At 56.0% G+C, this 14,376-nt stretch overlaps 1 protein-coding gene across 1 annotated transcript; it reads right to left on the bottom strand.

Moving 5' to 3' along the window:
• Window positions 1-5,628: 5,628 nt before the first annotated feature.
• Window positions 5,629-9,761, bottom strand: SRM (spermidine synthase). Its single transcript, XM_013064632.2, has 8 exons — window positions 9,515-9,761; window positions 8,824-8,944; window positions 8,229-8,321; window positions 7,261-7,414; window positions 6,540-6,623; window positions 6,274-6,419; window positions 6,037-6,159; window positions 5,629-5,926 (listed from the first exon to the last, which is right to left on the bottom strand). Exons 1-8 carry the CDS (start codon window positions 9,679-9,681, stop codon window positions 5,906-5,908), a joined length of 909 nt encoding a protein of 302 aa, XP_012920086.2. The 5' UTR covers window positions 9,682-9,761; the 3' UTR covers window positions 5,629-5,905.
• Between the last annotated feature and the right edge of the window lie 4,615 nt (window positions 9,762-14,376).

A 14,376-nucleotide genomic window follows, 5' to 3' on the forward strand; every position in this document is an offset into this window, starting at 1 on the left:
TGCGTGCACGAGTTGGGGGGAATTTGGGAGAGAGCGCACGTCTCTAGTTTGAAAGCCGGAAAAGGGGCGCCTGGGTGGCTCAGTGGGTTAAAGCCTCTGTCTTCGGCTCAGGTCATGATCCCAGGGTCCTGGGATCGAGTCCCACATCAGGTTCTCTGCTCAGCAGGGAGCCTGCTTCTCCGTCTCTCTCTGCCTGCTTCTCTGCCTACTTGTGATCTCTGTCTGTCAAATAAATAAATAAAATCTTAAAAAAAAATTGTCTTAAAAAAAAAAAAAAAAGAAAGCTGGAAAAGCAGATGGACAGGCGAGACCTGCCCTCAAGAAAGTAGCTCTAAGTTGGCATTGGCATTGGGATTGGGAACTGGCTTTGGAATGGACGGCACCACGGGTCCTTCTGGAAGCATTAAGAAGCCAACCAATCCCGTTTCCCATCCCCTGGCCCCAGCGGAAACAAGAGGGAATAGAAGGGGGGTCCCGGGCCCCCGAGCAGGGAGGGATGTCCAGAAAACAGGGCGATTGAGCAGACAGACTGAACGTTGAAAGCCCTAGCCTTTTTCCTGATCCAGCTTCTAGAACCAGGCAGCGCCCCGGGCAGGCTTCTCTCTTGTTCCTGGACAGCGTGGCCAGTCCAGGAGGAAAGACGCCAGGACACTGACTTGGAAAGTTCCCCAGCAAATGGTTCAGCCACCCCCCCTTTGGTGGAAACCCAGTCATGTGCTTAGAGACTCCAAATATCTTTTTAGTCCCCACTCTTACATATGAGCAGAACAGTCTAGGAAAACCTCAGACACAAGAACAAAAAGAACAGGAAACCATTTAAGAAGAACATTCAGGATGCCTGGGTGGCGCAGTTAGTTAAGCCTCTGCCTTCAGCTCAGGTCATGTTCTCAGGGTCTTGGGATCGAGCCCCACATTGGGCTCCCTGCTCAGCGGGGAGTGTGCCTCTCCCTCCGCCTGTTGCTCTCTCCCTCTCTCTCATTCTCTGACAAATAAATAAATAAAATTTAAAAGAAAAAGAGCATTCAGAGAACAAAAAATAATTTTGGGAAATAAAAAGTATGATAGCAATGAAAAGCTCCATCGAATATTTGGAAGATAAGATGAAAGAAATCTTCCAGAAAATAGAGCAGGAAAGAAATGAAAAATAGTAATGATGAGAACATTAACAGATTTGTACCGCATGTCACAGGCTGAATAAGAGGAATTCCAGACGGAAATGAAGGAAAGAGAGGACAGGAAATTATAAAGAAAAGAAATGCAAAGAAATGTCCCCAAACAGAAGAACATGAGTTTGTTGACTAAACTTTATGTGTGATAGCTCAAAAGGCTGGAGAGAAAAATGATTTTCTACGCACTGAGAGAGAAGGAGAGAGGAAACAACAAACTGCATACAAAATATCAGGGAAAGAATTACTCTAGAGCTCCCAAAACAATACCGGAAGCTAGCAGCCAGCGTCCGACCGAGATGGCCTTCAAAGGCTCCTGCTTTGGGGGCACCTGGGTGGCTCAGTGGGTTAAGCCTCTGCCTTCGGCTCAGATCATGGTCTCAGGGTCCTGGGATCAAGCCCCGCATTGGGCTCTTTGCTCAGCGGGGAGCCTGCTTCCCCCTCTTTCTCTGTCTGCCTCTTTCACTACTTGTGATCTCTCTCTCCCTCTGTCAAAAAAAAAAAAAAAGATTCTTGCTTTGGTGTCCTCACCCCTCCCAAACGGAGCAAGCCTTGTGGGCAGATTATGGCTGAAGCAGTGTGTTACTCTGGAGTTTGGCCCTATAAGACCTTGACCTTCCATCTGGCTCTGTTCGGGATCCGTTGCTCTGGGAAGCCAGCCGCCACATTATGAGGACGCTCAGTGTCCCTATGGAGAGGTCCACGTCGGGAGGAACAGAGGCCTCCTAGTCACCACCACTGTGATTTGCTGGTCACGTGGGGAACCGTCTGGGAAGCTGACCCTTTAGCTCCAGTTAAGATCAGGTGACTGTGGCCGTGGCTGGCAGCTTTACTCCAACTTTATGAATGACTCCAGGCTGGACCAGGTCGCTAAGTCACTACTCTCCAAATCCTGACCCACAGAAAAGACATCACTCTGCTATGTTTGGGCTAATCTTCAACAGAGCGGTAGACCATTGACACAAATGGCAAAGGGTAAATCTCAAAATGCTAAAGGAAGATGATTTCAATATAGAATTCTAGCCCCCCATCCTGCTCTATACCCATCAATAAAGCACGAAATTGGAACAAAGACATTTCATGGCTGTCAGAGTCTTAAAACTTTGTGTCTCTTGTCCCCTTCCTCAGAAAGCTCCTATAGAAAACACTTCACCCAGACAAGGGAGTAAACCAAGAACAGGAAGGTTTGGAGTCCAAGAAACAGGACTTCCGATAGAGTTCCGAGGGGGGTAGTCAGAAGGCTCAGGACACAACACTTGCAGGGTTTAGAGATTGAAAAATACTTTTTCTGTAGTTTTTGTTTCTTAAATGAGAGTCTTAGTTAGTTTCTGGTATAAGTTATAAAGGAGAGGGACACCTGGGTGGCTCAGTTGGTTAAGCAGCTGCCTTCGGCTCAGGTCATGATCCCAGCGTCCTGGGATCGAGTCCCACATCGGGCTCCTTGCTCAGCAGGGAGCCTGCTTCTCCCTCTGCCTCTGCCTGCCATTCTGTTTGCCTGTGCTCACTCTCTCCCCCCCCTCTGATAAATAAATAAAATCTTTAAAAAAAATTATAAAGGAGAAATGCATATTACATATATTAGTATTTCCTGTTAGTGAAAATTCCATTCAATGTGATCATGAACTAACTATAAATCGTAATGGAGCAGATACTAAGACCTCATGGCCAAAAAAGCTGATCAGCATTCTGTCCAGATCCTCATGATATGTATTAAGTCCAGAGATCTTTAAAAAAAATAAATAAATAAAAATAAAGATCTTTTACCAAATCTTCAAGATTTGGTAAAAACTTCTTAGCTAAACTGGTGATGAATTTATTAACGATTAAGCAAATGCCAAACACCTCCAGGGGCAAGCAGCAGCAGCGCGGGGGATGGACTCAGTGTTCTGTCCCAGCCGAGAGCCGTGTTTCGTGAGCTGTGATGGCGCCAACATGGGACATGGCGCTGACCGAGGTGGTCGTTTGGTTATTGAGGGTGTGGTTGGGTCAGGGAAGGAAAGAACTAAATCCGTAGCTTCCCTAGTGGAAAGTCATCAGATGATGATTGAGACCAATGAGCTGGAAGGCAGTAAGACAGGAGGATACAGATGTGCAGGTAAATACCCAACCATCTGCTGGGAGCGGTCCATGTGGCTCGTCCTGCTGGAAGCCAAGTGGCCGGGGAGGGCCGCCATTTTCCTTCCAATGATCCTCTTGCAAATACTGGAGTCCTTAAACCCGGGCAGGCTTAGTTTTGATAAATAACTAAACTTCACAACTAGATGGCGGCGGTGGGGAGGGGGCCTGGCTGCCCGGTCAGCAGAGCATGTGACTCTTGATCTTGGGGTTGTGAGTTCGAGCCCCATGTTGAGTATAAAGTTTACTTAAAATAACGACAAAACCCAAAAAGTTCTGGACAGGATCAATTTTATCCTCGATGTCACAGGCGGGGCCTGTTCATGGCTCTCTCGGGGTTTCTGGGACCTCAGGGCTCAGGCCTCCTCTGCACCGAATGTCCTGCTTCTGCTTTGGGCCATCAGTCCCTGTCTCCCGTCCCTTCTGTCTAGACGTGGGGTCCAGCGCTAGTCTTTCCCGTACACCCCTTCAAGGAGGCTTTACCAAAAGCTGGGGAAGTGGAAGGACTTCCATTGCAGACAACTTCAATGTACCGGTCAGGCATTCTTGATTCCCCAAGGACCCCAACTCTTTTTACAATTTAGGGCCCCCTCTCTCCTTCCTCTGACCCGACGGGCAGTCCTGATTCCCGAGAGTTCTGCAAGCACTGCATGACCCACGCTTCTTAGCCGAGCTTGTCACAGGTGAGGGACGTTGCCCTTAATGACTTTGCCAACAGGGTAAGTGAGCTGGGGGCTGAGCAGTTCATGCCACTGATCCAACAGGGGATGGAGTTGAGATTCAGACCGAGATCCAGAGCCCCTGCCAGCAGCCTTCCAGGGTCACCCTGGTTATGGACCTTCCTGGAGTTCGGTAAGATGAGCTAGGAGAGGAGTGAACATCTGGGGATGTCCCTGTTGGGGTGCGCTGGGATGCAGAGGAGGCACACAGGGCAGGTCAAATGGAGTGGAGTGGCTCTCCGAAGGCCAGTTGCCTGGTGTCCTCCGTGTGCTTGCTAGGTGTGTGGCCTTGGGCAGGTCATCTACCTCTCCCGTGCAGTTAAAGCACCTTCCTCATGGGCAGCTGCAGGGTTTAAGGAGGAGACCTGGGTTGGGTCAGACCTTCGTAATTAGCCACTGTCATCTTCCTTTAACAGACACTCTGCCTTGTGGCTCATGTCATGCCCCCACCTGGCCTCACTGGGAGTAGGGAGTCCTGGGCAAACCATTCCACCACGAGGCCTGGTTTTGATTGTTCTAGGGTTAGGGGGTGGTGGAATGGCAAAGTTAGCTTGTGATCACATGTTCAAAGGGGATGGGGGTGCGCGGAGCCCAGAGAGGGCAAGTGTCTTTCTAGAAGTTGGCTGTGCAGCTAGAGGCTTGTTCCCTTCCCCTATGATGACTGCAGTTCCAGTCCCGCCAGAAACTGCCAGGTCCAAGGTAGCTGCCCGTGGCAGGTGCAGGTCGGGGGTGTTCCGGTGCCCCACCTCCTGCCAGAGCCACTCCCTTGTCCCCTTCCTGCCAGGTCTTCCAGGTCGACCCATCCTCTGGCCATGCTTCTGCCCAAGGTAGAGAAAGGGGTTGGTGAGATCAGCTTTCCCAAAGAGCAGGGCCCTTTCCTGCAGATCCTAAGACAGAAGCGGGCTGGAGGCATCCCTCCCCCAATCTGCACCCCATTATGTGGCTACTCTCCTCCTAGGAGGGCCTCAGTCCTGGCTCGTGGGAAGGGTGAGGTGCCTGGGGAAGAGGAGGGAGATTCAGGACCTTGGAGAGGGGACAGTCCTGCACCCACAGAGTCCTGGGAAGGCCACCCACACTTGCTTTCTCAACCTCTTGACACTTTGCGGGGGGAGGGAGGGTACTTCTGGGAATTCACCAGAGCGCACTCCTGGGTTGGCAGGTGGGATTCCAACCTAAGTCTGAATCCTGAGTCAGGGCACCTGATATGCTTAAACAGGCCCAACAACTGGACCCCAACCTCGTACCTGCCCACTGCCTTGGGAGTGGCCCAGACAACCCTGGGAATGACCCTTGTTCTTGAGACAGCAAAGTCCCAGAGCGGCCCTGCCATGATCTTCTCAACCCCACAGCCCTGGCCCCGGGGGGTCTGTCACCTCTGCCCTCTGTGGGGCCTGGTGAAGGACTGACCACGGCAGTGTCTCTGGACAGACTTGGGTCCGGTCTCGTAACTGTGGTGCCCCCTAGTACCAGAGGCCAGGGGGCCGGTCCCAGGGGACACAGGAGGGCCAGGTCTTCCTGTTCACCGACACGTGGCAGACACCCGGAGGCCGGGCCCCATACATGGGAGCGCCCCACACGAGCTGCCGGGGGAACCTGCCTGGGCCCATTCAAGGTCTGGGGACACATGGTTCGGAATTTGTTATAAATACACGTGTTTGGTGAGTGAGGGGACAGAAGGTGAAGGCGCTGTACACAGCTGGTGGAGGCTTGGAGGCCGGATGCCACGCCGACAGAGAGACAGACAGTCCGCCCGGCGGGGCAGCCCGGGCAGCATTCTGGGGCCTGTAACACTTGCTTGGTGGGCACACCGGCGGGGCGGGGGGTTCTCATCCAGGGCTTGCTGCGCCCAGGCGCCCCGGGGACTCCCCGGCCTGAGGTCCTGGGCGGCGGTGGCAGCGCCTGGGCTCAGCTCACATCATTCAGGGCCTGGTGGGACAGAAGGCCTGCTCAGGAGGACGCTGGGTCCGGCCGGGGCTCAGGTGCACCCTCGGGAGGCCCCGCGTCCCCCGCCCTTCCCCGGCCCGCAGGCGGCTCACCTTGCGCGCAAACTCAGGCAGGACGAAGGCGGCCTGGTGCACGTCGGAGTTGTAGTACTTCAGCTGCATCTGCTCCACCTGTTTCTGCGTCAGCTGCTGCACGGGCTTCCGGAAGTCGGTGCTCTGGGGCCAGGGGCACGGGCATCAGGAAGTGTTCTCGGGCCCACCCGCAACACCCACATCCCCCCCCCCCCCCCCCCGCCCCAGGCACCCACTGCGGAAGGGCTCGAGGCTCACAGGATTTTTGCTGCACAGCATGAAGCCTATCTGGCCGCTGGGGTAGGTGGGGATGGTGCAGTAGGCGTAGGCCACCACGGGGAACAGCGACTTGCAGAACTGCCGCATCTGCTTGATGAGGTCCAGGTGCAGCCACTGACACTCGCCTGCGCGGGCGGCAGCGGGGCATCAGCCCCAGCGGGCAGGCCTGCTCCCCGGCCCACAGCGGAGGGCTGCCCCTCCGGCCCTTGCCCGCCCCGAGTCCCCCAGCGGCCCCCTCCGCTCACCCTGGCAGCAGAGGACACCATTGTCCTTGAGGGCCGTCTTCATGAGCTGGTAATAGGACTCCTTGAAGAGACTCTCTGCAGGGCCTACAGAGGCGGCGACAAGGGACAATGAGCAGCTTCTGGCTGAGACCTCCTGACGCAGCTCTGGGGGCTGGGGAGCGCGGCGACTGCCCCACTACAGACCCACACAGCTGCCGAGGGGGTAGGGCCAGGATTTGAGCCCCGGTCTGTGGACTCCGAAACCAACCATGAAGAGGGTGCTTTGGAGGAGTGCAGGGGCCCGCTGCCTTAGTATCTGAGGGGGCTCCACGTTTCCATCCTGTTCCTAGGTGTTGGGGGAGGGGTTCTCACTGCCACTGTGTCAGGGGACGCTATACCCTGGGCCTGGGGTTGAGACTAGAGCCCATCCCCCGCCCTGATGCTGGCCTATTAAGAGCAGAGAGAAGACTGAAGAGGAAGCTCAGGCCTCTGCGGGCCGAGGCCAGCGCCCTGCTCTCCTCCAGGCTCCCAATGCCCTTGTAACTTTGGGCAGCAGTGTGCTCTTCCTTCTCTGGGGAGCCAGGTCTGGGGTGGGGGAGGGAGCGACCAAGAAGGGAACGGTGCAGCTCGAGCTCTGGACCCCCTCTGTCTTCCACTCTGCAAATCAGCTGTGGGCACAGAGGGAGGGCTGGAGCCACTGGACCGTGGCTGCCAGCAGGCCCAAGGCCCATCCCTTGCTTACCCATAGGGTCTGAGGAGTCAGTGATGATGACATCGAAGGCATCCTGGTTCTGTTTCATGAACTCGAAACCGTCGCCCACGTGTAGGGTCAGCTTGGAGCTAGAGTAGCCCACAGCCATGCCCGGCAGGAACTTCTTAGAGACCTGGATGACATCCTGGGGAAGGAGGAGGGACCCGGCTGGGACGTGGGGGCTAGGGGCCCGCCAGTGCTCCCTTAGATAGTCTGGTCACTTGGGCAAGCCATTCATTTTGCGGAGACCCGGTATCCTGCTGCCTCCCCCGCCATCATGGGGGGCTGGCTCCTGCCTCCTGAACTTGCCTCCCACTATACCCGTTCTCTGTCCCTGGACCAGACTGTCCCATCTGAGTGACTTTTTTGCTGGGTCAGAGGAAGGGGAGTTCAGCCTCTGCCAGGAGGGCCTTCCCTTGCCCCCACATGGCGAACTGCTTCTCATCCAGGCCTCGGCTGAAACCCATCTCCTCCAGGCAAGTACCAACCAAGCCTTCACTTCTAATCTCTTGAGCCCGTCTTTTTCTCCCACAGTCTGCTCCCCACCGTGCCTCTGAGGTCTCTTCCTCACTAGAATATCAATTCAGGGGGCACGGACTGGAGCTGTCCGTTCACCACTCTATCCCAGCACCTAGAGCGTTGGCTGCCACTTAACAGGTGCTCATTAAAAACGTGCTGAACGAAAAGGGTGGACACACAAGTAGTTGCAATGCCCCTGGGACTTGACTGAAAACCAGCGTAGTCTTAAAACTAAGAACGAAAAACTAAGTCTTATCTAAGAACCAGCATCTCGGCACACCTACTACCTGCCAGGCCCTTTCTACCTGGTTTTCCTACTGAATCCTTCCAACACATTTTTGAGAGGAACAAAGACACAGAGCACTGCTGAGCCACGCGCCGAAGGGTACACAGCCAATTCAGGGTGGAACAGAGATTTGAACCCAGAGCCAGGCACTCACCTCGTCAATCTCACACTGGACCACAGACTCCACGGAGGAATGCTTCAACACCTCCCGCAGGACACCTCCATCCCCACCCCCGATGATCAGCACCTAGGAGTGGCAGCATTATTCAGAAACACAGCCCCAAGCCTGAGCACCAGCCCCACCAAACAGGCTCCGGCAGGACTCTGGGGGGGGCCTGGGCGCGCACAGGGCAGAGGCACTCGCACAACACAACCCGAACAGATGGTTTCTCAACTCTTCTGATGCACAGACAGACCTCGTTACTTCATTTGCTACTCTCAGAGACGCTTTCCTGCCCCAGGAACCTGGCACGAGGTGTCCCCTTTTCCTGGAAACTCCTCCCAGGGCTGCTCCTTCTGATGAAGCAGGCCTCAGCCAGAACCCTTTGCTCCCAGAGGCTGTGGCAGCCCCCACCCCTTGTGAAGTGGGCTACTGGGCCCCACTTCCCTCCCCGGTCCTTGCTAGCACTTTCTGACAACCATTTAGGAAGCCCCTGGGCTGAGGCCTTCTGCCCTGTTCCGCGGGACACTGAGGAGTAGGGCTTTCCGGTTCCAAGCTGGGGGCTGCATCTTGGTGGGAGCCGGGGTACCTTGCGAGGGTTGGGGTGGCTGCAAAGGGGCAGGTTGGCTATCATCTCCTGGTAGGAGAACTCGTCCCGCTCCGTGCACTGGATGACGCCGTCCAACACCAGCACGTTGCCGTAGCTCTTACTGAAGGCGGGAGTGACAGTCAGGGACCTGGGTCCCTGGAGTGGGGGCAATGGGCCCCCACTCCCCCCACCCCGTGAGAAGAATCTCCCCCAACCTGCCAAGGGGTCCCAGGAGTAAGTGCTGGGGGATGACACGTGGCGAGGACCGGCAGGCAGGCCCGCTGGCTGGGGGGTGGGGGTGGACTCAGGGTCCCGGCTCTGACGTGTCCCGGACTGACACGTGGAGCTCGGCGCGTGGGGCCGGCGCAGACTCCGGCTCCCGCCCCGCCGGAGAGGACCGCCCGAAACGCCGGCCCCCTGCCCGGAGAGACGGGATGCAGGGTGGGGAGGGGGTCCCGGGAGGGGCCGGGCCTAGTTCCTCAGAACTTCTGACAGTTTTGCAGGGGGAGGGGCGGGGACAGAGACGGCCCGGGGGGCGCCCGGAGGTAAAGGGGTCCGGCAGGAAGAGGGGCTCAGCCCGGGGCTGAGACCCGGGCAGGAAGAGTCCCGGCTGGCTCCGGGGCGGCGGGCAGCGCGCGGTCTGGGCCGAGGGCCGCCGCAGGCGCTCGGGGGCCGGGGCCGGCGGTGGTACCTGCGGAAGACAAGGATATCCTGGTACCGCGAGCGCTGATGGTGTAGCAGCTGCTCCACCTGCAGCGACAGGGCCTGGCCGGGCCACAGGCTGCACGTCTCGCGGAACCAGCCCTCGTGGATGTCAGCGGGGCCGAAGGCGGCGGGGCCGTCGGGGCCGGGTTCCATGGCGGGCGGGCGGGCGGGCGGCGCGGGGCGCGGGCCCGGGACTGCAGGCCGCGCGGAGCCGCAGCACAACGGGACCAGCTCCGCCCGCCGCCCGTGCGGCAACCTAACGCGGCCGGCGGGGCGGGGCCCATTCGTAGGGGGCGGGACCCAGCCCAGCCAATGGAGGCGCGAGCGCGGGCGCGCGGCGACCCCCCGAGGCCCCGCCCCCGCCGGCAGTCGGAGCGCGCTCATTGGCTGCCGGTGCAGAGCGCGGTGCCCAGTGGCTGGGGCGGACCGTCCGTCGGCGGCAGCAGGGTAGTGCGGCTCGCTCCGAGGGGCCACGTGGGGGCCGGGCGGCCCGGCCCGGGTTCCGGCTAGGGGCGGGCGGGACCGGCGGAGGGGATCCGGGTGCGATTTGGGGTACGGCACCGGCCGGGAGGCCTGTACAGCCCCCGGGGCCCTGCCCCGTTTCTGGGGTCCGGGAGGCGCCGAGGGCCGCAGAGGTGCCCGGCGCGGACTTTTCCGAGCGCTGGGACGAGAGGGCCGCCGACTTGAGCCTTCGGGCTGCAGAACCCGGCGCGGGCGGCTGCACTGTCGGCGCAGAGTTACGTTGTTGCGCCGGGGCGGTGGGTAGGATGGATCTCTCGCCCCGTCCCTAAACTTGGCTCCTTGCTGGACTTGAACGGAGCCTGTGGCTCGACCAGGGCGCACTGAGGGTTTTTATGCACTTGAGGACCAACACAGCACCCTGACCTTAGGGAGATCTAGCCATTTTCTCTGGATTCTCCCACCCGTGAGCCCTTCGGCTGCTGGAAAAGGAGGAGTTCTTTTCTAAACGAGTTTCTAAATTTACCAGCCGTGTCCCGGAAGAGGCCAACACATGCATATTCAGCAACAAATAAGACTGGCACACTTTTTTTTTTTTTTACACAAATGGCTTTGCTCTTTGAAGGGTGGGCGGCAACGTGCTGTTTTTAGAAAAATGTCAAGGAACTGCTCTGAATCAAATTAAGCATGCTAATTACCAAATATTAAATGCTAATTGCTCTATATGCATAGTTCTTCGCATGCCAGGGAAGGGAGAGGAGACTGGGAGAAGCTACTGGGGACATGACAGGGATGTTTTTGACTGACATTCTGCAGCCTCCGCTTGGAGGTGGGAAGCATGTTCTGTAAAATCAGGTGAATAACACACTAGTGTTTATCATGTAGCACAAGCCTCAAGGCTTACAGCAACAACTTGTCTCGGTTAACTTTTCCAGGCTCCTTTTCCAGGGAAGGATAACCAAGACAATAGAAGAGTAGCTAGATGTCTCATAGGAAGCTGTTTCTCGACCGAGGTCATTTGGGTAAGATACAGTCAACCCCTCTGTCCAGTTACTGCAGGCTTGCCTGGGTTCAGTCCAGTACTAACTCCATCAGGACATTTACACCTCTGAGCTGTGATTGCCTGTTCACGTGTGTGTCCCCTGAGCCAGACTGTGAGCTCGAGGAGACTAGGGACGGTGTCCCTAGCCAGCAGCACTGGAGAACAGGCTGAGTTGGCGCTGGAGGCCCCGGGCGCTGGTCCAGGCACTTCGTAGTCAGCTGTCTTGGCCTTCTTCCAGGGATTGCACAGCCGAGACCAGCCTGGGGCCCTGGCATTCCAGGGGCACTGCAAGGCGGGGGTGGGGGCAGCAGAAGATCAAGTCCCATTCCTCCCGCAGGCTGAACGACGCTGCTCCAGCACATATATCCTCAGAGGAGAAGGACCATCAATGACACTTTTTCCCCTCCTGTAGAGGAGGTGACACCACAGTTTTGGCCTCAACAGCAGCAGCGAATGGGATCTCTGGGATGGTGTGGAGCAGCAGTAGCCCGAAGCTTCCCGGCCCAAAGAAAACAAAGGCCCCAAATAAAGGGCAGGCAGGAAAGTCCCTAGATGTCCAGGGCCATGATCCCATGTATGTCACTCAGCTTCGGATCACAAGGAACAAAAGCGGTGGTTGTCTCAGAAGTAGCCGGCTAGCGCGACATAGCCCAGTTCCGCTCACAACGGATACGGGACATCAGGGTGGAGAAACCCAAGGTACAGAATGAAACGTTTCCCTGAATTCAGACCCACGATTTAAGATTCAGTTGCAAAGCATTACTGTCAAGTGGGTCAACTATCTCAGCCTGTTAACGCGCAGGTGATTCACCCACCGGGAGGGGAGAGGGGGGTGCAGGGCTGCTGTGGAGGCAGAGATGGCAGTTGGACCGCTGCAGGGTGTGTCTGTCACGGGAGAGACTCTGCAGTTAACACCCGAGTCCTGTGTTTCAGGCACTGTGGTCAGCCAGGCAGGCGTGAGTGGGAATGAATTTGGCCACGGCATGGGATTACTTGGTTGAAAATGTTTTTGGCAAGCTAAGGCGCCACCTGCAGCAGTGTGGCCCTGGAGCAAAAAGCCCTCCTCCTCAGTTCTCTCTCTACCCCCCACCCCGCTGACCCTGTCACATCCTCTCCCGGGGCACAGCAGCAGTCCTCCCTGGCTCAGATTCCCCGAGCCTTTTGGACCGACACAAGGCCCTTGGGACACTCACGCATCCTCCCAGGGCCCTGGGGATCCAAGCGCTCTCCCCACAGCGTCAGACTCCAGTGGACGCAACTACAGCTGTTCTCCAGACATCCCCAAGGCTCTGGTCTCCATCCCGTGGCTCCATAGTTCTGGACTTGTGGTTTTGGGGACCAATAAAATTTCAAAAACACGTTTGGGGGCCGACATCCAGTGGCCAACTCTTTCTTTGGCAAGGAAGGACATTTAAAAAGGTCTCGGCTAGTACTGTCTGTGGTCTCCCCATCTTTTCATAAAACAAACAGAAAACACTGACACACATTTCCAAGTCAAGGACAAGGAATCCCCTTACCTCTCTAAGAAACTTAACATACGGTCTTTGTTCTTAGGTCAGCTCCGGTCAGTGGTGAGCCCTCTGCGGGCCACTCAGCAAAGGCCTGGGGTGCACAGCCCTGCTTACCCAGTGGTTCTCAGACTTGAGCCACCAGGGGAATCATCTGGAGAGCTCGCTGCAGCCGGCTTCCCTGGCAGCTCCCTCCTGGTTGGCAGGTGTGGGTGGAGCCCGGGGTTCTGCTCTCAGCAGGTCTCTGGCAAAAGCCCACAATTAGCACTAATTACAAGGTTCTCTGGACTTTCTCCCTTACTCTTCAAGGTCGAACCCAAATGTACCTTTCGGGAAGCCTCCTTAGGCCATCCTCAGTAGAAAATCATTTCTCGCTCTTCAAAATTCCCATCTATTCCACTATTTTTTTCTTTTTTTTTTCAACAGCAGAGACTCTGCCATGTCTGGGCAGACGGCTTATTGTGTCTCCATGTCTGTTCTCTCCCAGCTCTGTACCAGAATCCTGCACGTTTAGGGGCCTGTGGACACTGAAATGACTTTCCCAGTAGCCTTTGCTGTGGCACGTGACTATGTGCTGGCTGATGGGAAGCGGACACGGGCCGTATCCCTTTAAAGGGAGACTGCGTGTGCCTCTCTTTCCTTCCTTCCAGCTGAATGGAATGCGGACGTGATGGACGGAGCTAGGCCAGTTACTGAGCCCATGAGGTGGAAGCCCTGGGTTCCAGTGGAGGCTGGTAGCGCCACAAGTAAGGGTCAGAGTGAGAACTGCCAGTCGCCGCGCTAGCTCTGGACTAACTAGGACTGGAGAGAGAGAGAAAAAAACCTTCTGTTTTGCTAAGTCACCAACAGCCTGGCTTTTCTGACAGATGCAACCATTCTAGCCCCAACTAGTCCAAACTTCAGTCCACTGGGGCCTGGGCTGTGCTCTGCTGTCCTGCGTGACTGCCCTGGCAGCAGAGCGATGTCTGGGTTCACAGCCCCTCGGGGAACCGCACACAGCCAGCCCTCTCAGTAGTCTGCGAGAAGAACGTCTAAGAAAACAGGCTCCTCGGGACGCCTGGGTGGCTCAGTTGGTTGGACGACTGCCTTCGGCTCAGGTCATGATCCTGGAGTCCCGGGATCGAGTCCCGCATCAGGCTCCCAGCTCCATGGGGAGTCTGCTTCTCCCTCTGACCTTCTCCTCATTAATGCTCTCTCTCACTGTCTCTCTCTCAAGTAAATAAATAAAAAATCTTTAAAAAAAAAAAAAAAAAAAAAAAAAAAAAAAAAAAACAGGCTCCTCGTTTGAGTATTTGTGAAAACAGGGACACCTGGGTGGCTCAGTGGGTTAAGCCTCTGCTTTCGCCTCGGGTCATGATCTCAGGGTCCCGGGATCGAGCCCCATCCGGCTCTCTGCTCAGCGGGGAGCCTGCTTCCCCCCCCGCGCCCCGCCCCCCACCTGCCTCTCTGCCTACTTATGATCACTCTTTCTGTCCTATAAATAAATGAAATCTTAAAAACAAATACATATTTGTGAAAACAAAAATAATGGTATTTTGTGCTTTCTGAATTTAATAGCCCATTCCAGGATTAAAGTCAAATAGAATTCTGAAGAAATTCCATGGAACATTATTAATACAAAAATGGAAATCTAAATGTTCAAAACCGGCAGCGAGCTAGAAGGAAGTTTAGAAGGAGGAACGACAAAAAAAACTTAAAGTGTGAAAAACTGTAGAAACATAAATCCAAGTTTGGAAATGAATCGATACGTGGTACAAAGCCTTGATACCAAGGCGTGGAGTTTCCCTCTCTGTGGCGGGATTACTGATCACGTGGTTTTGCTTGTTTCCTCATTCCACC

Source organism: Mustela putorius, unplaced genomic scaffold (genome assembly GCF_011764305.1).
Source record: "Mustela putorius furo isolate JIRA1106 unplaced genomic scaffold, ASM1176430v1.1 tig00003853_pilon_pilon_pilon, whole genome shotgun sequence".
In the NCBI taxonomy this organism is placed as follows: domain Eukaryota; kingdom Metazoa; phylum Chordata; class Mammalia; order Carnivora; family Mustelidae; genus Mustela; species Mustela putorius.

What these genes read in the sequence shown, in the direction of transcription:
- SRM (XM_013064632.2), bottom strand. Translation starts at nt 9,681, where the DNA reads ATGGAACCCGGCCCCGACGGCCCCGCCGCCTTCGGCCCCGCTGACATC. An exon ending in TGGTGTCCTCTGCTGCCAGG is followed by an intron (nt 6,420 to 6,539) that starts GTGAGCGGAGGG and finishes CCGCCCGCGCAG; the next exon opens with GCGAGTGTCAGTGGCTGCAC. An exon ending in TGCCTGAGTTTGCGCGCAAG is followed by an intron (nt 5,927 to 6,036) that starts GTGAGCCGCCTG and finishes CTGTCCCACCAG; the next exon opens with GCCCTGAATGATGTGAGCTG.